The 26069-nt window shown below is 46.0% G+C and overlaps 1 protein-coding gene across 2 annotated transcripts in view; it reads left to right on the top strand.

The window, feature by feature from the left end:
- The window catches only part of enox1 (ecto-NOX disulfide-thiol exchanger 1), a 535519-nt gene that overhangs the window by 80594 nt on the left and 428856 nt on the right, over positions 1–26069 (top strand). For both annotated transcript variants that reach the window (XM_072584648.1, XM_072584649.1), the window contains exons 6-8: positions 108–320; positions 3072–3178; positions 18845–18962. In XM_072584648.1, the coding sequence (XP_072440749.1) occupies positions 108–320; positions 3072–3178; positions 18845–18962 (438 nt within the window). The remainder of the gene's footprint in view (positions 1–107; positions 321–3071; positions 3179–18844; positions 18963–26069) is intronic.

Raw genomic sequence — 26069 nt, forward strand, 5'->3', positions numbered from 1 at the left:
TGAATGGCCTGCCTTCCACACTGTGGGGATTCTATGATCTTTGACCTGCGAAGAGCTGAATCGAGCCAGGTACTCGGCCTCACGTATGTGCACCTCTTCCCTTGCAGACGAGAGCAAGTTCTCGGAAGCCATCTCGGTGCTGCTGGCCTGGTTTGAACGGGGAGAGGTGACCCGTCGCTCGGCCAACAATTTCTACTCCATGATTCAGTCCGCCAACAGTCACAGCCGGAGGCTGATGAGCGAAAAGGCGGCCCACGAGCAAGAGATGGAAGACGCCAAGGAGCGATTCAAAAACGCTTTAGCGCGGATCCTGACTGGATGTAAGTGAGATTTGCTTTTTGGCCTTCTGTCAGCTCTGTGAAAGTACCAGGGGTAAGTACTCGTGCTGAAAGTTCTAGAACATGGGCCCATCTTGACAGGACTAGATATTCAGGTAGGAGATCTTTCACTTCGTCTTTTGAGTCAGGCGGCCTTTTGTAGGAACCTGAGTATATAATTCATGCAGGTACAGCAAACAGCTCACTGACCTCCACCTTCATATTTGACCCAGTTAAGCTCAGCAGCGTCATGTGTAAGAGCATTTTGTGTGGGATGGGCTACAGGATAGGTAGACGACAGGTTAATGAGTAAAGCCTGCATAATTACCAAAGGCGGGTATGCCCAACGTTAGGGACTTTTATTGGAAATTCAGGCATGATTCCCAATGTACACTGATCTTCCAAATTCTGAACATCTTTCTCCATGCCTCCATATTAGGCAATGTTAACAAACGAGGAAAAGTAAAATCATTGCTTCCATAAATATCTGGTGACATAATCCTGGGAAAGATCAGCACAGCTATGAAGCACGTAGACTTAAAGAGCACTTTGACTTGCGTTATTGTCGGCCCTATTTATTTAATTGGCGCATTCAGGATTACAACTGCACTCTAACTGGAAAGGATTAATGTGACACACAACCTGCGAACATAACCTCAGCTGAATTGTTTGCAAAGCTCTTGAAAGGAATTGGAAACTGAGCATGAGGATTATTTTCCCATTTCCTACTTCGATTCCTTCAATCATCTTTTTGCTGTGCAAAAGCCCCTAGATGTATCCGAAGGGAATTCTAATTACTTCCCCAGGTCGAACCCCTTCCTGTTTCTGTTGCAACAAATTAAATTTGACTCATTAGGAACCTGACGAAAAACACGTGGGATAAACAAGAAAAAATAGAGCCGGTGCTCACTAGTTGCTGATCTCCCTCACGCGGCGAGGGAAATTACCTTGATGAATAAACCTCGCCAGTTGCAGATGCCTTGCAAGATAAGAGCTGAGCTTCAAGCCAGGGGGCCATGAATATAAAAGAGAGAATCACTTACAGGCAATTGGAGGATCGAGGACGAACTTTTACACCTAGAGAGTGGGGAGGTCTCAGCACGATGTGAAATGTCTAAGCCGAGTACCTGAGATCTGTTTGACAGACAGATAGATAAATAAACATAGGAGGAAGAAAGGGAATAGAAGATTTTGCTGGAGGGGTGAGATGAAAAGGAATCTGGGAGGTGGTTTGACTGGAGTATAAATACTGAAGGCCTACTTTGCAACCAGGTACCTTTATACCAAGGATGGTACCAGAGAATACTGACTTTGTACATGTTTCACTGTACTCCTGTATCCCTGTACTTGAGTACGCGTGACAATAAAGCTAATTCTAATTCTACCCCTGTGCTATGCAGATAGAGAAAAAGAAAAGGTTGACAATTCATTTAATGAACAATTTAAAAGGAAAACGGATTTATTTTCGGCGTGTTACATGTCTCGTTTTATCTATGGTTTTGTTTTGTTGCAGATATCTTTCTGAAAGAATGTATTGGCCAATCTGTTGAGTTGTGCCAGTGAGGGTTGGGTCTAGCACATGTGCCGAAGGGTTACGGCATATCACCGGCTTCCGGGCTGGAAGGGCTTGTGGTGGGGGAGGGAAGGGTGAAACAGTTGGGCTGCCCAAATGGACCGGTCGTGGTGAATTAGCTCAATAATCGAGTCCATGATTTGGGGATGGCCTGTCCGTGTTGCACCCCCGTGTTCTTTAGGCGTAAGAGGGGCCACGTTGGCAAGTGCTCCTCCAGCTCTCGCTGGGCCGTGCTCTACCCCATCATCCTCTTTGCAATGCTCTGCATTTGTCTTTCAACCCAGCCTCGAGTGTTAGGGTACTGGGAGTGTGAGGGCAATGTCCCTTCTGAGTTAAACTGACATACGCAGCAGAAATGAGCGATTTAGCCTGTTGATCCGACCCTCCCCATCAATAATATCTTGACTGATCGAATTTGTGGCCTCAGTCCACCCTCCCGGCTCCACCATTGATGCCCAGTGACAAACAGTGACTAGCCTTTATTGTGGGGAGGACCAGGCAGTGCACGCCTCGTAACTCTGGCCCTGGGGGACAGCAGGGACCATTCCATTCTCTTTGGAATATTTGAATGTCAATGTGTGTGGAAAACTCTATCTGGCCACAGCTTTACCATCAGTTGGTGAGTGAGGGCTGGGAGGAGAGGGAGGAATTTCTCGCATTATATGTGGCTTGCAGTACATTCAGTAAACAAAAATCATTGAGCCCCTGCCCCTCTCATTACTTTCAGCACAAGATGGTTGTGAGTTCTGTCTCTATATCTCTCCCATCTCCCCTTTCATGAGGAATACATATGCAAACTGAACTGAGCCACTGGCCTCGAACTTTAATTTCAGCCCCTATCTGGAGATCTTTATTTCATCCATCAGTCTGTATAAGGGGTAAATAGTATTGGAATGGCAATGTGATGGAGACATTGAGGCATCAGGTTAGCCCATCTTCAGTTGGCGTACTGTAAGTACAACCGAGACACTCACTGGCACCATTTAAAGGCACCGCTTCATTGGTAATCTGTGGTATTCTGTCACTGAGGTTGGCATGGTCCTGCTGTGGCAGTGACAGAGTGCCTTTAAGAGCGGCCAAATCAGCACAGTGGTGCCCCTGTCTGTCTCTGCTTTGTTCTTTCATCATTCCTGATCAAAACATAAACTGGTTGTTTTGTTTGACTTCCTTGTTCACCAAAGTTGAGCAGATTGTTGCAGTGTTCAAGGCTGCCTCGAAGCAAAAGGCTTGGGACCATTTCTCAAAAGCTCAACGCAAGAACATTGATATTTGGCGAAAGCAAGCTGAGGTTGGTAAATCCATCTTCTTCCAATTCTATCAATTGCTTCAAGAGTGTGTGCGAACTTGATTTGCAGTATTACCTATTGTGTTCTTAGTTAACGAATCAAATCACTCTGTCAGTCACTGCTGTAATGTCCTCAGCGTTTGCATTCTGTATTGATTCTGTAATGTGCAATGCTACTCGGGTGCCCCAGCTAAGTATTTTGATGCTTTTTAAAGAATTTAACTGCAGGCTATGTTTTAGGTTTCTATTGGTAATGTGTTTCCATTGGCTTGTGAATTGTCTTTGATCATGAAGTCTGTTTCAGTATAGACAGTTGTATTGGCTTCAGTAAAACCCACGGCTAAAACATGTTTTCTATTTGATGTGACCAGAAGGTATTTTTTATTTTAGTTTTTACCTCGTTTAACCCGGGCCACAGATATTTTAAAAGTCGGCCACGGTCCCTTCGTCAAATATCTGATCTGTTTTAAATTGAACGATAGAATCTAATATACAAGCAAGCATCTCTCGCACACTTTGATGGCTGACCACTCCAGAATGAATTAGGGGTTTACACAAAATGTTGTAATTAACAGGGCCATTTTATTAGTATCATAAAAATTATATAAAACAAATGGAAATGTTCCCATGTAGATTGCACATTTTTAAAGGCCCCAAACATACATAACCCCTATCCCTGTTATTTCCTTGCCTTCAATTTAACTTGGCTTTGTTCTTGCGTTCTTAAAAAATCCATTTTCTTTTGATCTATTTATTCTTACGACCTGTTTTCTATGACTTCAAGACTGTCCTTAGTCCAACCACTCCAAAGGCTGTTTGGCTTCAGGTTATCTGGTCATATTCTCAACCTAACAAAGCTAGTTTTCAACATTTGATACCATCAAATGTAAAATGACACTGTCCAGAGATTTTAACTAGCTGTGATAACATGGAAACCCTTTGAGTACCATAACAAGCTGAGAGATTGCTGTCTAACTCTGAGTTTCCATCTTCGGGCTAACGTATAAAACATCACATTTAGCGTACATTCTGCCTGTAAGGGATATTTGCTGAGAATTTGGGTGTTTTCTCTCTTCACAATGTGGAGTTCTAGAGAAGCACATTCCCCCCAATTTCAAGGTGGCTACTCTCAATGGGCTGTCACCTCCACAGAAACATAGGTGCAAGTGTAGGCGAATCAGCCCTTGGAACCCTCACCGCATTCTATATGATCACGGCAAATCATACAATCTCAGTATCACCATTCCCGCTTTCTCTCTGTACCCCTTGACCCCTTTAGCCACAAAGGCCACATTCAGCTCCCTCTTGAAAGTATCTATCGAACTGGCCCCAGCAGCTTCCTTTGGGAGAGAATTCCACAGGTTCACAACTCTCTTGCTTCAAGATATTCTTCCTCATCTCATGGCTTATCCCTCAATCTTAGGCTGTGACCCCTCGTTCCGGTCTTCGGGAAAATCTTTCCCATATCCAGCCTGTCCAATTCCATCAGGATTTTATACGTTTCAATGAGATCCACCTCCCCCCGCCCATCCCATTCTGCTAAATTCCAGTGAGTATAAGCTCAATCGATCCAGTCTTTCCTCATCTGTCAATCCTGCCATCCCAGGAATCAGTCTGGTGAACCTTCGCTGGAATTCCTCAATAGCAAGACTGTCCTTCCTCAGACTAGGAGACCAGGAGACCAAAACTGCACACAATGCTCAAGGTGTGACCTCACCAAGGCCCAGTATGACTGCAGCAAGACATCCCTACTCCTATGCCCAAACCCCTGTACATATAACATGAAGTCAGCTTTGAGCGGTGTTGCTGTCCATCGTGTATCCTTTCACTGAGCAATGTTCTTTACCTTAGCCTTTTCTTTCACTTGAGGCTGGTCTCGCTGTTTCTAAACTTTCCCTGGCTCTCTGCGAATCTCTTGACATTCCAGACCGTGTGTTTGTCATTGCTCTGGTATCCCTTACTTTGCTGAAATGTTGGCTTAACCTGTGCCAATTCCGCCAAGAGTCAGACCTTTTGCCTGTCACTCCTCCAAGACATTCTCGCATTTGCACAGCGACCCCAACTTTCATTTCCTTTAATAATTAAAAGCCGTAAAAGCTACAAACATTCAGCAGGTCGGTAGCATCTGTAGAGAGAGAGAGAGAGAGACAAAAAAGAAAAATTAATGTTTCAGGTTGGTTTTCTGAGGACAAGCTATTCATTGACCTGAAACCTTAATTCTGTTGATGCTGTCAGCCGTGTATTTCTGGAACTTTCTGTTTTTATGTTTTACCCAGGCTTTACTTCCCATTCCGAGCAGCTAGTGCCAGTTTGGTACCCAGTTGGGCTTCAGGTTGTTAATTGTTACCTGGCGACTCGTCCAGTAAAGCCAGTGTTAGTACAATACACTTGCATTACCTCAGGAGTGCCCACACTGAAGATTTAACCAGTGCCTCACAGCGTCTTAGTGTCAGACAATTATAACACCTCACAACTCCCTCAACTTGTTTTCACAGTACTGTTCCCCCCACTGGACAGCACACTGTGTCCACTTTCATTTGTCATTTATATAAACAATTTGGATGAGAATTTAGGAGGCACGGTTAAGGTGGACAGTGGACAGTGGACAGTGAAGAAGGCTAGCTAAAGTTACAAAGAGATCTTAATCAATTGGGTCAATGGGCTGAGTAGCAGATGGAGTTTAATTTGAATAAATTTGAGGTAAAACAAACAAAGGCAGGACTTATACAATTGATGGTCGTACTGGAGAACAGAGAGACGTAGGCGTTCAGGTACACAATTCTTTGAAATTTGCTTTGCGGGTACAAAGAGTGGTTAAGAAGGCATTTAGCCTTCATTGCTCAGACCTTTGAGTGTAGAGTGGGATGTCATGTTCACGTCATACAGGATGTTCTTGAATCCTCTTCTTGAGTATTGTGTCCAGTTCTGGTCGCCCTGTTTCAGGAAGGATATTATTATACTGGAGAGGGTTCAGAAAAGACTTACCAGGATGTTGTCGGCAATGGAGGATTTGAGATATAAAAATACATTGGAAAGAAATCAGGAGGGCAAAAAGGGGACATGAAGCAGCTTTGGCAAATAGAATTCAGGAGAATCCAAAGGGTTTTTACAAATACATTAAGGTCAAAAGGATAACTAGGGAGAGAATAGGGCCCTTCAAAGATCAGCAAGGCGGCCTTTGTGTGGAGCCGCAGGAGATGGGGGAGATACTAAATGAGTATTTACCTCAGTATTTACTGTGGAAAAGGATATGGAAGGTATAGACTGTACGGAAATAGATGGTGACATCTTGCAAAATTTCCAGATTACAGAGGAGGATAAATCCCCAGGACCTGATCAGGTGTACCCGAGAACTCTGTGGGAAGCTAGAGAAGTGATTGCTGGGCTTCTTGCTGAGATATTTGTATCATCGATAGTCACAGGTGAGGTGCCGGAAGACTGGAGGTTGGCTAATGTGGTGCCACTGTTTAAGAAGGGCAGTAAAGACAAGCCAGGGAACTACAGACCGGTGAGCCTGACCTCAGTGGTGGGCAAGTTGTTGGAGGGAATCCTGAGGGACAGGATGTACATGTATTTGGAAAGGCAAGGATTGATTAAGGATAGTCAACATGGTTTTGTGCATGGGAGATCATGTCTCACAAACTTAATTGAGTTTTTTGAAGAAGTAACAAAGAGGATTGATGAGGGCAGAGCAGTAGATGTGATCTATATGGACTTCAGTAAGGCATTAGACAAGGTTCCCCATGGGAGACTGATTAGCAAGGTTAGATCTCATAGAATACAGGGAGAACTAGCCATTTGGATACAGAACTGGCTCAAAGGTAGAAGACAGAGGGTGGTGGAAGAGGGTTGTTTTTCAGACTGGAGGCCTGTGACCAGTGGAGTGCCACAAGGATCGGTGCTGGGCCCTCTACTTTTTGTCATTTACATAAATGATTTGGGATGCGAGCATAAGAGATACAGTTAGTAAGTTTGCAGATGACACCAAAATTGGAGGTGTAGTGGACAGGGAAGAAAGTTAGCTCTGATTACAACAGGATCTGGACCAGATGGGCCAATGGGCTGAGAAGTGACAGATGGAGTTTGATTCAGATAAATGCAGGGCGCTGCATTTTGGGAAAGCAAATCTTAGCAGGACTTATACACTTAATGGTAAGGTCCTAGGGAGTGTTGCTGAACAAAGAGACCTTGGAGTACAGGTCCATAGCTCCTTGAAAGTGGAGTCGCAGGTAGATAGGATAGTGAAGGAGGCATTTGATATGCTTTCTTTTATTGGTCAGAGTATTGAGTACAGGAGTTGGGAGATCATGTTGTGGCTGTACAGGTCATTGGTTAGGCCACTGTTGGAATATTGCGTGCATTTGTGGTCTCCTTGCTATTGGAAAGATGTTGTGAAACTTGAAAGGGTTCAGAAAAGATTTAAAAGGATGTTGGCAGCGTTGGAGGATTTGAGTTATAGGGAGAGGCTGAACAGGCTGGGGCTGTTTTCCCTGGAGCATTGGAGGCTGAGGGGTGACCTTATAGAGGTTTACAAAATTATGAGGGGCATGGATAGAATAAATAGACAAAGTCTTTTCCCTGGGGTCAGGGAGTCCAGAACTAGAGAGCATAGGTTTAGGGTGAGAGGGGAGAGATATGAAAGAGACCTAAGGGGCAAAGTTTTCACACAGAGGGTGGTACGTGTATGGAATGAGCTGCCAGAGGAAGTGGTGGAGGCTGGTAAATTTGCAACATTTAAAAAGCACCTGCATGGGTATGTGAATAGGAAGAGTTTGGAGAGATATGGGCCGGGTGCTGTCAGGTGGGACTAGATTGGGTTGGGATATCTGGTCGGCATGGACGGGTTGGACCGAAGGGTCTGTTTCCATGCTGTACATCTCTATGACTCTATAACTGGAAAATCTTTCACTGGAACATAGGAGGTTGATGGGTAACCTTATGGAGGTTTATGAAATCATGAGGGGAACGGTTAAGTTGAACGATTTGGCCCTTTTCCTTAGGGTGGGGGAATTCAAAACCAGGGGGCATATTTTTAGGATGAGAGGAGAAAGATTTAAAAGGGACACAAAGGGCAAGGTTTTTACACAGAGGGTGGTTCGTGTGTGAAATAAACTTCCAGAGGAAATGGTGGATGCAGGTACAGTTACAGCGTCTAAAAGACATTTGGGTAAGTACATGAATAGGAAAAGTTTGGAGGGATACAGGTCAAGCGCAGTTGAACCAAAGGGTCTGTTTCTGTGCTGTATGACTCGATAACTCACTGCCATCACTCCTCTCTCTCTATCCCTTTCCAATGAACAATGTTACGAGGGGAGAGGGGGGATGGGATTTTAACCTCTTCCTTTCCCTCAAACCCCAGAACAGCAAATGGCAAGTCTTTCGAAACCCAACTCCAACCCACAGTGAACACCCACTGGTCATATTTTAATTACAATGGATTTGACCAGACTCAGAGACCTCTCTGAAGAGGTGAGTCTATTATTGTAATCGTTAAACAAGGCTTTGCGCCTTATGTTCTAGCAGCAATTTAAAAATAACACTCGATGGGCCGCTCTTACTCCTTGTTTGTGTGTTTGTAATGCTTCACAGAAAGTTGGCTCACTAAAGAAAACAGATACAAGCTTTGGAGAGCACTGCCTGTGGGCTTGGAGAAATAGAGGTACTGCTCCTGACTCAATCATCATATCTTTCACAACAATTGTTTAGTTGTTTATTTATTCACAGGATGTGGGAACAACAGGTTATGCCCACATCTTGTGTGTTGCCCGTCCCTAGTTGCCCCTTGAGAAGGTGGCGGTGAGCTGCCCTTCTCGAACCGCTGCAGTTCACGTGCAGTTCACGTTGACCCACAGTTCCGTTCTGGAGTGAATTTCAGGATTTGGGCCCAGCGACAGTGAAGGAACTGCAATACATTTCCAGGTCAGGTTGGTGAGTGGCTTGAAGGGAATGTACATGAGGTGGTGCTCCCATGACTTTATTCCTCCAGATGGTAGAAGGTATGGGTGCTGTCACTGGGTTTTAGGTGAGCTCCTGAATCCAGGAGGTGAGTTCCTTGCTGTAGGATTCCTAGCCTCTGACCTGCTCTTGTAGTCACTGTATTTATATGGTGAGTCCAGGTGAATCAGTGGTAACCCCCAAGATGTTGACATTGGGAGACTCTGTAATGGTGATGCCATTGAAGGTCAAGGGGAAATGGTTAGATTCTCTCCTGTTTGAGGTGAACATAGCTTGGTATACATGTGGCATGAATGTTACTTGCCACTCTGCCAAACCTTGCTACACACAGCTGAGGTCTGCTTCAGTATCTGAGGAGTTGCGAATGGTGTTGAACATTGCGCAATCATCGGTGAACATCCCCACTTTGGACCTTACAATGGAGAGAAGGTCATTGATGAAGCATCTGAGGAACTCCTGCAGAGATGTCCTGGAACTGAAATGACTGACCTCCAACAACCACGACCACCTTCAGGTTTGTGTCAGGTATGACTCCAACCAGTGAAGAGTTTGCCCCCAATACCCATTGATTTTCGTCTTGCCTGGGCTCCTTGATGCTGCACTTGGTCAAATGATGTCAAGGGTTGTCACTCTCCCCTCTCCTCTGAAATTTGAATCTTTTGTCCATGCTTGAACCAAGGCTGTAATTACATCAGGAGTTGAGTGGCTGTGATGGACCAGCTTGGCTAGGGGTTGCAGCGAGTTCTTGTACACAAGTCTTCAGTACTATTGCTGGAATGTTGTCAGGCCCTGGAGCATTTGCAGTATCCAATGCCTCGAGTATTTACTGATTACAGGTGGCATGGATCTCATTGACTGTAGATTAGTACCTGTGATGGATCTTTCATCCCATGATGTTGCCTGAACAGTGGTCAGAACATTGTTGGGAACTCCCTGTCTTCTTACAGTTAAAGGTGGATCATCCACTCACCTCTTCAGCTTGAAGATTGTTGCAAATGCTTCAGCCTTATCTTTTTGAACTGGTTTTCTGGGCTCCCTCACCTTTTGAGGGTTTGTGGAGTCTCCTCCATCTGTCCTTTAATAGTCCCCTTTATATTCCCACCCTCTGGATGTGTTGGGACCTCAGCGCTATGATCTGATCCACTGGTAACCTCTCTGTGTAAAGTGCTGTTTCTGCGATGTGATGTGCAAATAGATATGGACTGCAGCTTGACAAGATTACAACCCTATCTTTGCTAATTATGCCAGTCTGTCCTACAGTACTTATTTAACTTGGGATTGGTCCTTTGGTTTCATGTTGATGGAAATGTAGGTTTGTTAATCATGATTGAGTACATTTCTGCCCCTAATGATCTACGAAGCTGCATGGATCTCTGGTTTTGAGTTGCTCAGTTTGTTCTGAATGTATCCCAGTTAGCCCGGGTTGGTAGTGCCATATAGCTCAATGGTATACAGAGGGAACTTTGCCTCTACGTGGACAGTTTGGAGGTCACTGCTGCCAACACTGTCAAGAACAGAATTAACTGTGAGAGGTGGAACTAAGATATTCCGCAACATGACCACTCTGCGACAATCCACCCCACCCTGTGACAGATGGTGCCCATTTACTGTCCTGGTCGAAGAAAAGTGAGGTTGGTCCTGACGCTGGGCATTAACGTAGCCATCTTGCATTGTACTCCACTTACTATTTGAAGCGAGTTGTGGGTTCTCACCGCAGGCCTTGCCTGTCACTGGGAGAGAACTGGAGTCATGCTCTGGTAGGTTCATGTCCCATACTAATGCCCCAATGCAGCACTGAGGGAATGCGACACTGTCAGAGGTGGTATGACTCTGCCGAAGAGTTAAACTAAAGCCCTCACTTCCCTATCGGTGAAATGTCTTGTGCTCTATTGTAAGGAGATGAGGAGCTTTCACCGATGTTCTGACCACCATTCAGGCAACACGATGAGAGGGAGGGGTTTGTTTGTAGGTCCTTGGCTGCTTGCTTGTCCTCCATTGTAGTGGGGTCACATCAGTCAAACGATGATAGCTCGCTCTGAGATTTAGTATAAAGACAGGCTTCTTTACCCACTCCACTAACTATTCTTTCTCAATGACAATGCCTTCCAACGTCTATTACACCACGTCCTCTCAGAAACTCGAACCCGGAGCTTAGCCATCAGCTCAATGCTGTCAGTGTTTAATTTGAATTCTAGATGAGGTCTGGATCTTTCAAGTAGTTCGATGAAGATTCGGTCCACGGTAATGACCTCATCGCACAGCATAGTCTAACTGACCAAAAGTAATGGCCTTGAATATCACTGCAAAGCTGCTTTGAGAATGTTTATTGATTAAACAAGTTGGCAAATCATGTATCAGAAAGACTCTTACTGCTAATTGGCTAACTTGAAGTGAGATTTGACTGCATCAATAGCAGTCTTTCATCTTTGATTCTTGCAGTTGTTTTTCAGTAAGCTGTACCCTCAGTCAATACGTTCATTCTACCTTTGAAAGGACACATCAACAAACAGAGCAAGCTGAATCTGTAGCAAGTTTATCGATTGAACCCCAGACTGAATCCACTCTCCATTCTGCCTGAGTATCTGCCATAGAATCCCGACATGGTAGGAGCGGACCGCTCAGCCCATTGAGTCCATGCTAGCCCCCCAACAAGCATCCCACCCAGATCATCTCTGCAAACCAGCACTTCCCATGGCCAATCCACCTAACCTGCACATCCCTGGACACTAGCTGTCATTGTTTGACTGATGTGACGCCACTACAATGGAGGACAAGCAAGCAGCCAAGGACCTACAGAGAAACCCCTCCCTCTCATTGTGAATGGTGGTTAGAACATCAGTGAAAGCTCCCCATCTCCTGACATTTCACTGACAGGGAAGTGAGGAGCAATTTAGCATAACCAGTCCACCCTAACCTGCACATCCCTGGGCACTATGGGGCAATTTAGCATGGCCAGTCCACCCTAACCTACACATCCCTGGGCACGATGGGACAATTTAGCATGGCCAGTCCACCCTAACCTACACATCCCTGGACACTGTGCGGCAATTTAGCATGGCCAGTCCACCCTAACCTACACACCCCTGGACACTATGGGGCAATTAAGCATGGCCAATCCACCCTAACCTACACACCCCTGGACACTGTGCGGCAATTTAGCATGGCCAGTCCACCCTAACCTACACATCCCTGGGCACTATGGGACAATTAAGCATGGCCAATTCACCCTAACCTACACATCCCTGGGCACTATGAGGCAATTAAGCATGGCCAATCCACCCTAACCTACACATCCCTGGGCACTTTGGGACAATTTAGCATGGCCAATCCACCCTAACCTACACATCCCTGGGCACTATGAGGCAATTAAGCATGGCCAATCCACCCTAACCTACACATCCCTGGGCACTTTGGGACAATTTAGCATGGCCAATTCACCCTAACCTGCACATCCCTGGGCACTATGGGGCAATTAAGCACGGCCAATCCACCCTAACCTGCACATCCCTGGACACTATGGGGCAATTAAGCACGGCCTATCCATCCTAACCTGCACACCCCTGGGCAATATGGGACAATTTAGCATGGCCAATCCACCCTAACCTACACATCTTTGGACTGTGGGAGGAAACTGGAGCACCCGGAGGACACCCACGCAGACACTGGGACAAGGTGCAAGCTGCACACTGAGGGTGGAATTGAACCCAGATCTCTGGTGCTGTGAGGTAACAGTGCTACCCACTGAGCCACCGTGCCACCCCTGTCTTCTGAGCAAACTTCAGGGTGAATCTTTGACTCTGCGATTGGGTGTTTTCACGCCCTGAGGTTGAAAGCTGTTTGGTCCTGAAATAAAACCGAAGGCTGGGTGTGAGCCAGTTGGTAACTTTAAACAGGCAGTGACCCTCCAATTTGGCTTTTGCTCCTTTCACAGTTTTAACTGAAACCTGAATTCATTCTGTTAGCACTCTACCAGATGAATACTAGAAGGAATATCTCATTATAAAATTAACATTTAAAATGAATTATACCACAATAAAATTTGCCAGAGCATAACTGTGGTGAAATTGTACATGAGAACAAAAAGAAACTTGCAATTTTGCTGCAAAGAGCAGGCAAGAAATCTTCTGGTGCACTGCTTATTGTAAACCTCTGGATGAGTAAAGCTCTGTATTCCCGCTGTCTCTTGATCATTCAGCATTCCCACTTTGCAGTCTTTTCCCAGAGAGGGGATGTTTCCTCCGATTCTCTTCCCCAGTCCAAAGATGTGTAGGTTAGGTGGATTGGCCAGGCTAAGTTGCCCATAGTGTTCAGGGACTGTGCAGGTTAGGGTGGATTGGCAATGGTATATTACCCATTGTATCGAGGGCTGTGTAGATTAGATGGGTTAGCCGTGGGAAATGCAGGGTTACAGGAATTGGGTAGGTGGGTGGGTCTGGGTTGGATGCTGTTCAGAGGGTCAGTGTGGACTCGATGGTCTAAATGGCCTGTTTCCAGACTGTAGGGATTCTATGAAGTCGCACCCCAGACTTTGATAACCAAGGAGGGCGTGTTTATACTGCAGCTCAAACAGACTGAGCACCCACCTGCATATCCTCGCCACATCCACCAATGGGAGTTGGTGCATGGGAGAGAGACTCCTTCATGGGTTGACAGAAATCGGATTCCTTAGCATAATCCCTGCCTCCAGGCTACAACACACAGGTAAAAACGTAGGTTGCCACGGCAAATTGGGCTTCTTGGGGGTGGCTTAATGTGGATGAGATTGGTGTCAAAAGTGTGGGCAGGAGGTTGGTCCCCATACCCGCCTGCAGTGGACCTCGGACTGGCATCTTCGCCCTCTTTGTGATGAAGACTTGGCATTGTGGATGAGACCCGTCTGTAGGCAGACTACTGAAGAAGAAGAAGAAGCTACCCTTTTATGTTATCCATTGGTGGGTCTGGGCATCACTGGCTGGGCCCAGCATTTATTGCCCGTCCCTAGTTGCCCCTTGAGAAGGTGGGGGATGAGCTGCCTTCTTGAACCGCTGCAGTCCATGTGCTGTGGGTTGACCCACAATGCCCTGAGAGAGGGAATTCCAGGTTTTTGACCCAGCGACGCTGAAGCAACATTTCCTCATTATGCTGTAGCTGTCTGCTTTACAGCTTCATTCCCCTTTGATGTCTGTTTTACAATTGATTGTGCAGCCAAGGTCTGGAGGAGCTGCCTCAATGACAGATTGGAAAAGGGATAGGATTTTCTGCTCTAAAATATCAGCTCCACTCCACCCAAGTCTACTCCGAAGACCTCCCACAGAGAAAAGGTATTTATAAATGGAAATGAATGTGCTGGAGCTTCATTTGTAGAGGTACAAAATGAGTGGGACTGGCACATTTCATTCACTGGTTTTGTTACTTTGCATTCTGGTGTGTGTGACTGACCTAGCTAATTGTTCCTCCATTTGTTCATCGTCTCGGCGAGGGAAGGAGCTCAGATCTCAATGGTTTTACGGTTATACTGATGATTGGTCTTCAAACACTGTCCTGAGTTAGGCTCTTGTATGTGTTATGGGCCGGTCCAAACCTCCCTCAAAACATATCAGAGAGATAACCGAGGCCCCCTAACTTTTATCTTATTTAGAGGCCAGTGTAAGGTGTTGTGTTCCAAATGTGAATTGATTGGTCCAACTACTCGGCTTTAGGTGAAACACACATTATTCTTCCACCACAGTTAAAGTATAAACAACAAAAGGATTGGCATAACTTTTAACTCTACTGAAATACTTAATAAAATCATATTTTAGTTAACTGCTACTCGTCAGCTGTTCCGATGTAGCAGTTTCCCACAAACACTCCCTTGGCAAAGGCAAATTCAGCAAAACAAGTTCCCCTCACTTGTGATCTCCCCCAGCCCCTTGGAAAAGAGAAACTGAAAGGAACTATCTAGCAGCACAGAGAGAGAGAGAGAGAGAGAGAGACAGAGAGATGTTTCTAGCTGTTTTAGTTACAAAAACTGAAACCCTGGGTCTGTGTGGGCCTGACTCCTACATACGCTTCTTCTGTCAAAATTTTTAAAAACTCCCTAAATTATTTACTCTGCTTTCCGTGGAGCAGACCCTCGAGACCAGGTTTACAAAACACCTTTTCAAGAGAAACAGCACAGAGCAAATCCCTCTTAAAGGGACATCGCGTCACAGATATCTTCCAGTCCACAGTGGTTTTTGATTACTGCAGGCTCGATTCTCATGCGCTTACAATTACCACCATCAGAAGCTTGTCTTCATTTTGTTGGTTTGGTCAGGGGGACGGGGAGGCAGCATCAGACATCCAGCAGTAAGTGCACCCCATCCAATCTTCCTTTTGTCTGGCGTGGAACAGGAACGTAGACAGGAGACGCCATAGAGTCATACAGCATGGAAACAGACCCTTCGATCCAACCAGTCCATGCTGACTGTAATCCCAAACTAAACTAGTCCCACCTGCCTGCACTTGGCCCATATCTTTCCAACTCATGTGCTTGTCCAAATGTCTTTTAAACATTGTAACTGCGCCCACATCCACCACTTCCTCTGAAGTTCACTCCACACACAAACTACTCTCCGTGTAAAAATATTGCCCCTCGTGTCTTTCTTAAATCTTTCTCCTCTCACCTTAAAAATACGCTTCCTGGTCTTGGAATCACCCCCAAAGGAAAAGATCCTGGCCATTCACCTTAACTATGCCCCTCACGATTTTATAAATCTGTATAAGGACACCTTCCAACCTCCGACGCCCCAACAGGAAAAAGGCTCCAGCATCGTTCTTATGTCTCAAACCCCCCCCATTTCTGGCAACATTCTGCTGCATCGTTTCTGAGCTCTCTGCAGCTTAATAATATCCTTTCTAAAGCAGAGAAACCAGAACTGGACACAGTACTCCAGAGAGGCCTCACCAATGTCCTGTGCACCCTCGACATGACGTCTCAACTCCTATATACTCAAAGGACTGAGCAATGAAGGGAAGTGTGCTCGATGCATTCTGAGTCACATGTGATGCAAACTTCGAAGAATTATGGACCTGAACCCCTCGGTCTCTCTGTTCCACAACACCACCAAAGGCCCTACTTCTAATTGTATAAGTCCTGCCTTTGTTTGTTTTACCAACATACAGTACCGGGGTTATCAGTCACTGTGATCTAATTGTGACCACTACCCAAGCCTTATTGTGTCTTTCCCTTGTCACCGGGACCATTTTCCTGGATGCATTTCTTTGATTATTACCCTGATATTCTCTCACAAGCGCCAAAATAACATAGCTTAAGAAGTAAGCCCAAAGGAATTTGGAAGAAATAATTGACCAAACCCCTCTTGTGACCCATCTGAACGACTGACACCGAGTTCAGCAGAGCGTGTTGGCCCTGAATTGTCTGAAGTACCTACCTTCGGTGAGAGAGGCTGCCCTTTCTCACCCAGTTCCAGGCCCAGTGCTCCCTCTAAAGAGCTAAACGAGCTGGCGTCCAATGCAAAAGCCCGCAGAATGTTCCAGAAGTCCACAATTCTTGGAGAAACCTGAACACACTTGGAACACCTAACCTCGAGCTACCCATTTCACAGTGCCATAGTGTGACCCTCTTGTTCTCCCTCAGTTATCAACGGAAGCTCTGTGTGTCGCCTTCATCATCTTACAACTCGAAGACCATGTTTGTCCCACTCCTTGAGGTTGTCCTCGTGATTAAGATCCTATATATTGAAAATGACTCATTTGCTCATCTCCTGTACCCATTCCAAAGTGTTCCAGTCACGATTGCATTTATAAGACAATCAACATCCTCATGAAGAAGGTAATTGTAAAGACAATGTACATTGTCCCTCACAGGTTGGTTTCTGTTGAAATTAAACAGACAGCACAGCACGTACATTTTCACGAGCTGAGAAATTCCTTCTGAAGGTGAGTTCTTTCAATTATATTAGCTATTTGAGACAAGTGTTTTTCCTTTGGAGGTGAGTTGCTTGATGTAATAGCACATAGCCTGTTGTTTCCCAATTAAGGTGGCTCAGAGGGTGCAGTTGTGCATTAGTGTGACAGTTTAAAAATACCACAAAGGCAATGCTTAATTACGTTGATGCAAGTGTATAAAATGCTACTGTTTAGCTTATTGTAGTTCTGAGATGAGTTTTAGAAGCACGCAAAACTCATTAAAGCAGGAATTAAGGTAAGTGACATAACATAGTGAGAGAATTTGGCCAGTGTGTTGTGGTTTCTGAGACAATGCTGGATTGATAAAATAATCTTTCCCTGAGAATGAAGCTGTGGAGCAGGCCATGGTAAGTTCACAGCACAATCTACGCTTTCATAGATACTGGAGCCTCACAGGAGCACAAATCAATTATTTCAGAAAGCTAAACTAAACCAATTCCAGAATGCGTTGGGAGCACTTGTTAAAAGTCTCAACAGCGTGAATTCAGTTATCTGTTACCTAAGGTTCACACACTGATGCAAAAAGAGAATGATCAAGTTCAAATTTGAAATTTGTTGATGTAAACACCGGCTAGACCACCTGTGACTATCAAAAACACAGCAACACAGAGCTGTGGATAATCTGCAACTAAGCACAAAACAACACACAGCCCCTTCCAGCTCTCGATAACCTGTAATACCAAACACACAGCCCCTTCCAGCTCTCGATAACCTGTAATACCAAACACACAGTCCCTCCCAGCTCTCGATAACCTGTAATACCAAACACACAGCCCCTTCCAGCTCTCGATAACCTGTAATACCAAACACACAGCCCCTTCCAGCTCTCGATAACCTGTAATATCAAACACACAGCCCCTTCCAGCTCTCGATAACCTGTAATATCAAAGACACAGCCTCTTCCAGCTCTCGATAACCTGTAATATGAAACACACAGTCCCTCCCAGCTCTCGATAACCTGTAATATCAAACACACAGCCCCTCCCAGCTCTCGATAACCTATAATATCAAACACACAGCCCCTCCCAGCTCTCGATAACCTGTAATATCAAACACACAGCCCCTTCCAGCTCTCGATAACCTGTAATACCAAACACACAGTCCCTTCCAGCTCTCGATAACCTGTAATATCAAACACACAGTCCCTCCCAGCTCTCGATAACCTGTAATACCAAACACACAGTCCCTCCCAGCTCTCGATAACCTGTAATATGAAACACACAGTCCCTCCCAGCTCTCGATAACCTGTAATACCAAACACACAGTCCCTCCCAGCTCTCGATAACCTGTAATATCAAACACACAGCCCCTTCCAGCTCTCGATAACCTGTAATACCAAACACACAGTCCCTCCCAGCTCTCGATAACCTGTAATACCAAACACACAGTCCCTTCCAGCTCTCGATAACCTGTAATATCAAACACACAGCCCCTCCCAGCTCTTGATAACCTGTAATATCAAACACACAGTCCCTTCCAGCTCTCGATAACCTGTAATATCAAACACACAGCCCCTCCCAGCTCTCGATAACCTGTAATATCAAACACTGGCTGCCTGTTTCCTCCGTGCTCACTGTTGCTTGTGGTATCCAACACTTGTCGAACATCTGGTGTGTTCCGGCTCTTGTGCCCCTGTAATGTTGCAGTTGTCTCACAGGTAAGAACCGTTGTAGGTGAACATCAGGGTGGGACATGCTGATCATGCACGACCTTTAATGTTTTCTCAACCTGACCATTTGTGATGAATTCCTGCCGACGTCATGTTTCTGTCTTCGACAACAGGAAATCCGGAATGTGCACAGTGAAGAACTGATGGGGATTCGCCGCGAAGAGGAAATGGAAATGTCTGATGATGACTACGAAGAAAGCCCAAATAAATTAGCCCCATTGGAGGAGTCGGGTAAGTCAGTTTCAACTGTTTCCAGTCATCGATTGGTGTCCCTTGTGCAAATCCATGAAAGGCCTTCATACTAACTCATTTTGAAAAATCTGCAAAATTCACTTGTGTTTGTGCTCTTGTCTGTTGGAGTGTAGGAGCTAAAGAGCCTCATGAACACCAGGGCAGCGCCTTCCTGCCCAGATGGTGCCAGAGCATAATGGTGTTCAATGGCTCCGTGCCAGTGCAAATTCAGACTTGTGTCTGCAGTTGGGAGAATGTGCCCAGACTGTAATGGGGGTGGGGAATCTGGGTAATTTTGCCCATGCTCCACTGACTGTGGATTCATTACAGGCACTGACTGTGGATACACTACAGACACTGACTGTGGATACACTACAGACACTGACTGTGGATTCATTACAGGCACTGACTGTGGATACACTACAGACACTGACTGTGGATTCATTACAGGCACTGACTGTTGGCATCATTGATGCCCAGGACAATCTCGGGTGTTCCCTGGTCTCGAGGGCATTTCTATGAGGAAGGATTAAAAAGACTAGGATTGTTTTCACTGGAAAGATGGTGGCTGAGAGGGGACCTGATAGAGGCCTGCAAAAGTATGAGAGGCATGAACAGGGTGGATAGTCAAGAGGCTTTTTCCCAGGGTTGAAGTTTCACTTACAAGGGGTCACAGGATTCATGGTGAGGGGGGAATGTTGAAGGGAGGTGGGTGAGGGAAGTTTTTCACGTAGAGACTGGTTTGATCCTAGACCACACTGTCAGAGGAGGTGCTGGGAGGAGGCACGTTAGCGACATTTAAGAAGCATCTGGAGAGTTACATGAATAGGGCGTCAACAGAGGGATACTGACCAAATGAGGGCAGAAGGTTTGTTTGTTTGTTAGTTTTAGTAAGGGCATGATAATCAACATAGGAGGGCCAAAGGGCCTGTTTCTGTGCTGAATTTATCATTTATATTTTGGTCTTTTTTGTTTGCTGCCTGTAGTGAATCCACAGTCAGTGTCTGTAGTGAATCCACATTCAGTGCCTGTAGTGAATCCACAGTCAGTGCCTGAAGTGATTCCACAGTCAGTGTCTGGAGTGAATCCACAGTCAGTGGCTATAGAGAACCCACAGTCAGTGCCTGTAGTGAATCCACAGTCAGTGCCTGTAGTGAATCCACAGTCAGTGCCTGTAGTGAATCCACGGTCAGTGCCTGTAGTTGATCTACAGTCAGTGCCTGATGTGAATACCCAGTCAGTGTCTGTAGTGAATCCACAGTCAGTGGCTGTAGTTAATCTACAGTCAGTGCCGGATGTGAATCCACAGTCAGTGCCTGTAGTTAATCCACAGTCAGTGCCTGTAGTTAATCCACAGTCAGTGCCTGTAGTTAATCCACAGTCAGTGCCTGATGTGAATCCACAGTCAGTGCCTGATGTGAATCCACAGTCAGTGCCTGTAGTTAATCTACAATCAGTGCCTGATGTGAATCCACAGTCAGTGTCTGTAGTGAATCCACATTTAGTGCCTGTAGTGAATCCACAGTCAGTGCCTGTGGTGAATCCACAGTCAGTGCCTGATGTGAATCCACAGTCAGTGCCTGATGTGAATCCACAGTCAGTGCCTGTAGTGAACCCACAGTCAGCACCTGTAGTGAATCCACAGTCAGTGCCTGTAATTAATCTACAGTCAGTGCCGGATGTGAATCCACAGTCAGTGTCTGCAGTGAATCTGCAGTCAGTGCCTGTAGTGCATACACAGTCAGTGCCTTATGTGAATCTACAGTCAGTGCATGATGTGAATCCACATTCAGTGCCTGATGTGAATCCACAGTCAGTGCCTGTAGTGAACCCACAGTCAGCGCCTGTAGTGAATCCACAGTAAGTGTCTGTAATTAATCTACAGTCAGTGTCTGTAGTGAATCCACAGTCAGTGCCTGTAGTTAATCTACAGTCAGTGCCTGTAGTTAATCTACAGTCAGTGCCTGATGTGAATCCACAGTCAGTGCCTGTAGTTAATCTACAGTCAATGCCCGATGTGAATCCACAGTCAGTGCCTGATGTGAATCCACAGTCAGCGCCTGAAGAGAAACCACAGTCAGTGCCTGATGTGCATCAACAGTCAGTGTCTGTAGTTAATCTACAGTCAGTGCCTGATGTGAAACCACAGTCAGGGTCTGTCGTGAATCCACAGTCAGTGCCTGTAGTGAATCCGCACTCAGTACCTGTAGTGAATCCACAGTCAGTCCCTGTAGTGAATCCACAGTCAGTCCCTGTAGTGAATCCACAGTCAGTGCCTTTCGTGAATCCACAGTCTGTGTCTGTAATGAATCCACAGTCTGTGCCTGTAGTGAATCCACAGTCTGTGCCTGTAGTGAATCCACAGTCTGTGCCTGTAGTGAATCCACAGTCAGTCCCTGTAGTGAATCCACAGTCTGTGCCTGTAGTGAATCCACAGTCAGTGCCTTATGTGAATCTACAGTCAGTGCCTTATGTGAATCTACAGTCAGTGCCTGATGTGAATCCACATTCAGTGCCTGATGTGAATCCACAGTCAGTGCCTGTAGTGAACCCACAGTCAGGGTCTGTCGTGAATCCACAGTCAGTGCCTGTAGTGAATCCGCACTCAGTCCCTGTAGTGAATCCACAGTCAGTCCCTGTAGTGAATCCACAGTCAGTCCCTGTAGTGAATCCACAGTCAGTCCCTGTAGTGAATCCACAGTCTGTGCCTGTAGTGAATCCACAGTCAGTGCCTGTAGTGAATCCACAGTCAGTGCCTTTCGTGAATCCACAGTCAGTGCCTGTAGCGAATCCACAGCCAGTCGCTGTAGTGAATCCACAGTCTGTGCCTGTAGTGAATCCACAGTCTGTGCCTGTAGTGAATCCACAGTCTGTGCCTGTAGTGAATCCACAGTCTGTGCCTGTAGTGAATCCACAGTCTGTGCCTGTAGTGAATCCACAGTCAGTCCCTGTAGTGAACCCACAGTCTGTGCCTGTAGTGAATCCACAGTCATTGTCTGAAGTTAATCTACAGTCAGTGCCTGATGTGAATCCGCAGTCAGTGCCTGTGGTGAATCCACAGTTAGTGCCTGTAAATAATCTAATGTCAGTGCCTGATGCAAATCCACAGTCAGTGTCTTTAGTGAATCCACATTCACGGTCTGTAGTGAATCCACAGTCAGTGCCTGATGTGAATCCACAGTCAGGGTCTGTAGTGAACCCACAGTCAGTGCCTGATGTGAATCCACAGTCAGTTCCTGGAGTGAATTCACAGTCAGTGCCTGTAGTGAATCCGCAGTCAGTGCCTGATGTGAATCCACAGTCCGTGCCTGTAGTGAATCCACAGTCAATGCCTGTAGTTAATCTACAGTCAGTGCCTGATGTGAATCCACAGTCAATGTCTGTAGTGAATCCACAGTCAGTGTCTGTAGTGAATCCACAGTCAGTGTCTGTAGTGAATCCACAGTCAGTGCCTGTAGTGAATCCACAGTCAGTGTCTGTAGTGAATCCACAGTCAGTGCCTGTAGTGAATCCACAGTCAGTGTCTTTAGTGAATCCACAGTCAGTGCCTGATGTGAATCCACAATCAGTGCCTGTAGTGAATCCGCAGTCAGTGCCTGTAGTGAATCCGCATTCAGTGCCTGTCTTGAATCCACAGTCTGTGCATGATGTGAATCCACAGTCTGTGTTTGTAGTGAATTCACCGTCAGTGCCTGTCGTTCATCCACAACCAGTATATGTAGTGCCTGATTTGAATCCACAGTCTCTGTCTGTAGTGAAATCACAGTTAGTGCCTTTAGTTCATCCACCACCAGTGTCTGTAGTGAATCCTCTGTCAGTGTCTGTAGTGAATCCATAGACAGTGCCTGCAGTGAATCCACAGTCAGTCCCAGTAGTGAATCCACAGACAGTGTCTGTAGTGAATCCACAGTCTGTGACTGCAGTGAATTCACAGTCTGTGACTGTAGTGAATCCACAGACAGTGCCTGTAATGAATCCACAGTCTGTGCCTGTAGTGAATCCACAGTCAGTGCATGTAGTTAATCGACAGTCTGTGCCTGATGTGAATCCACAGTCAGTGCCTGAGGTGAATCCACAATCAGTCCCTGTAGTTAATCTACAGTCACTTGCTGATATGAATCCACAGTCAGTGTCTGTAGTGAATCCACAGTCATTGTCTGAAGTTAATCTACAGTCAGTGCCTGATGTGAATCCGCAGTCAGTGCCTGTGGTGAATCCACAGTTAGTGCCTGTAAATAATCTAATGTCAGTGTCTGTAGTGAATCCACTGTCAGTGTCTGTAGTGAATCCACAGTCAGGGTCTGTAGTGAACCCACAGTCAGTGCCTGATGTGAATCCACAGTCAGTTCCTGGAGTGAATTCACAGTCAGTGCCTGTAGTGAATCCGCAGTCAGTGCCTGATGTGAATCCACAGTCCGTGCCTGTAGTGAATCCACAGTCAATGCCTGTAGTTAATCTACAGTCAGTGCCTGATGTGAATCCACAGTCAGTGCTTGTGGTGAATCCACAGTCAGTGCCTGTAGTTAATCTACAGTCAGTGCCTGATGTGAATCCACAGTCAGTGTCTGTAGTTAATCCACAGTCAGTGTCTGTAGTGAATCCACAGTCAGTGCCTGTAGTGAATCCACAGTCAGTGTCTTTAGTGAATCCACAGTCAGTGCCTGATGTGAATCCACAATCAGTGCCTGTAGTGAATCCGCATTCAGTGCCTGTCTTGAATCCACAGTCTGTGCATGATGTGAAGCCACAGTCTGTGTTTGTAGTGAATTCACAGTCAGTGCCTGTCGTTCATCCACAACCAGTAAATGTAGTGCCTGATTTGAATCCACAGTCTCTGTCTGTAGTGAAATCACAGTTAGTGCCTTTAGTTCATCCACCACCAGTGTCTGTAGTGAATCCTCTGTCAGTGTCTGTAGTGAATCCATAGACAGTGCCTGCAGTGAATCCACAGACAGTCCCAGTAGTGAATCCACAGACAGTGTCTGTAGTGAATCCACAGTCTGTGCCTGTAGTGAATCCACAGTCAGTGCATGTAGTTAATCGACAGTCTGTGCCTGATGTGACTCCACAGTCAGTGCCTGAGGTGAATCCACAATCAGTCCCTGTAGTTAATCTACAGTCACTTGCTGATATGAATCCACAGTCAGTGTCTGAAGTGAATCCACAGTCAGTGCCTGATGCAAATCCACAGTCAGTGTCTTTAGTGAATCCACAGTCAGTCACTGTAGTTAACCCACAGTCAGTGCCTGATGTGAATCCACAGTCAGTGCCTGATGTGAATCCACAGTCAGTGCCTGATGTGAATCCACAGTCAGTGCCTGTAGTGAATCGACTGTCAGTGCCTGTAGTTAATCGACAGACAGTGCCTGTCGTGAATCCACAGTCAGTGCCTGTCGTGAATCCACAGTCAGTGCCGGATGCAAATCCACAGTCAGTGTCTGTCGTGAATCCACAGTCAATCCCTGTAGTGAATCCACAGTCAGTTCTTGGAGTGAATCCACAGTCAGTTCCTGGAGTGAATCCACAGTCAGTGCCTGTAGTGAATCCGCAGTCAGTGCCTGTAGTGAATCCACAGTCAGTGCCTGTAGTGAATCCACAGTCTGTGATTGTAGTGAATTCACAGTCTGTGACTGTAGTGAATCCACAGTCTGTGCCTGTAATGAATCCACAGTCTGTGCCTGTAATGAATCCACAGTCTGTGCCTGTAGTGAATCCACAGTCAGTGCCTGTAGTGAATCCACAGTCAGTGTCTTGAGTGAATCCACAGTCAGTGCCAGGAGTGAATCCACAGTCAGTGTCTGTAGTGATTCTGCAGCCAATCACTGTAGTGAATACACAGTCAGTTCCTGGAGTGAATCCACAGTCAGTGCCTGTATTGAATCCACAGTCAGTGCTTGTAGTTAATCTACTGTCAGTACCTGATGTGAATCCACAGTCAGTGTCTGTAGTGAATCCACAGTCAGTATCTGTAGTGAATCCACAGTCAGTGTCTGTAGTGAATCCACAGACAGTGTCTGTAGTGAATCCACAGACAGTGCCTGTAGTGAATCCACAGTCTGTGACTGTAGTGAATCCACAGTCTGTGACTGTAGTGAATCCACTGTCAGTGCCTGTAGTGAATCCACAGACAGTGCCTGTAGTTAATTTACAGTCAGTGCCTGATGTGAATCCACAGTCAGTGCTTGTGGTGAATCCACAGTCAGTGCCTGTAGTTAATCTACAGTCAGTGCCTAATGTGAATCGACAGTCTGTGTCTGTAGTGAATCCACAGTCAGTGCCTGATGCAAATCCACAGTCAGTGTCTTTAGTGAATCCACAGTCAGTGTCTTTAGTGAATCCACAGTCAGTGTCTGTAGTGAATCCACAGTCAGTGTCTGTAGTGAATCCACAGACAGTGTCTGTAGTGAATCCACAGTCAGTGCCTGATGTGAATCCACAGTCAAGGTCTGTAGTGAATCCACAGTCAGTGTCTGTAGTGAATCCACAGACAGTGCCTGTAGTGAATCCACAGACAGTGCCTGTAGTGAATCCACAGACAGTGCCTGTAGTGAATCCACAGACAGTGCCTGTAGTGAATCCACTGACAGTGCCTGTAGTGAATCCACAGTCAGTGCCTGTGTTGAATCCACAGACAGTGCCTGTAATGAATCCACAGTCTGTGCCTGTAGTGAATCCACAGTCAGTGCCTGCAGTTAATCTACAGTCTGTGCCTGATGTGAATCCAAAGTCAGTGCCTGAGGTGAATCCACAGTCAGTCCCTGTAGTTAATCTACAGTTAGTTCCAGATGTGAATCCACAGTCAATGCCTGTAGTGAATCCACAATCAGTGCCTGATGCAAATCCACAGTCAGTGTCTTTAGTGAATCCACAGTCAGTGCTAGGAGTGAATCCATAGTCAGTGTCTGTAGTGATTCTGCAGCCAATCCCTGTAGTGAATACACAGTCAGTTCCTGTAGTGAATCCACAGTCAGTGCCTGGAGTGAATCCACAGTCAGTGCCTGGAGTGAATCCACAGTCAGTGTCTGTTGTGAATCCACAGTCAGTGTCTGATGTGAATCCGCAGTCAGTGCCTGTGATGAATCCACATTCAGTGTCTGTAGTGAATCC

The sequence above is a fragment of the Chiloscyllium punctatum genome, chromosome 15, assembly GCF_047496795.1.
Source record: "Chiloscyllium punctatum isolate Juve2018m chromosome 15, sChiPun1.3, whole genome shotgun sequence".
NCBI lineage: Eukaryota > Metazoa > Chordata > Chondrichthyes > Orectolobiformes > Hemiscylliidae > Chiloscyllium > Chiloscyllium punctatum.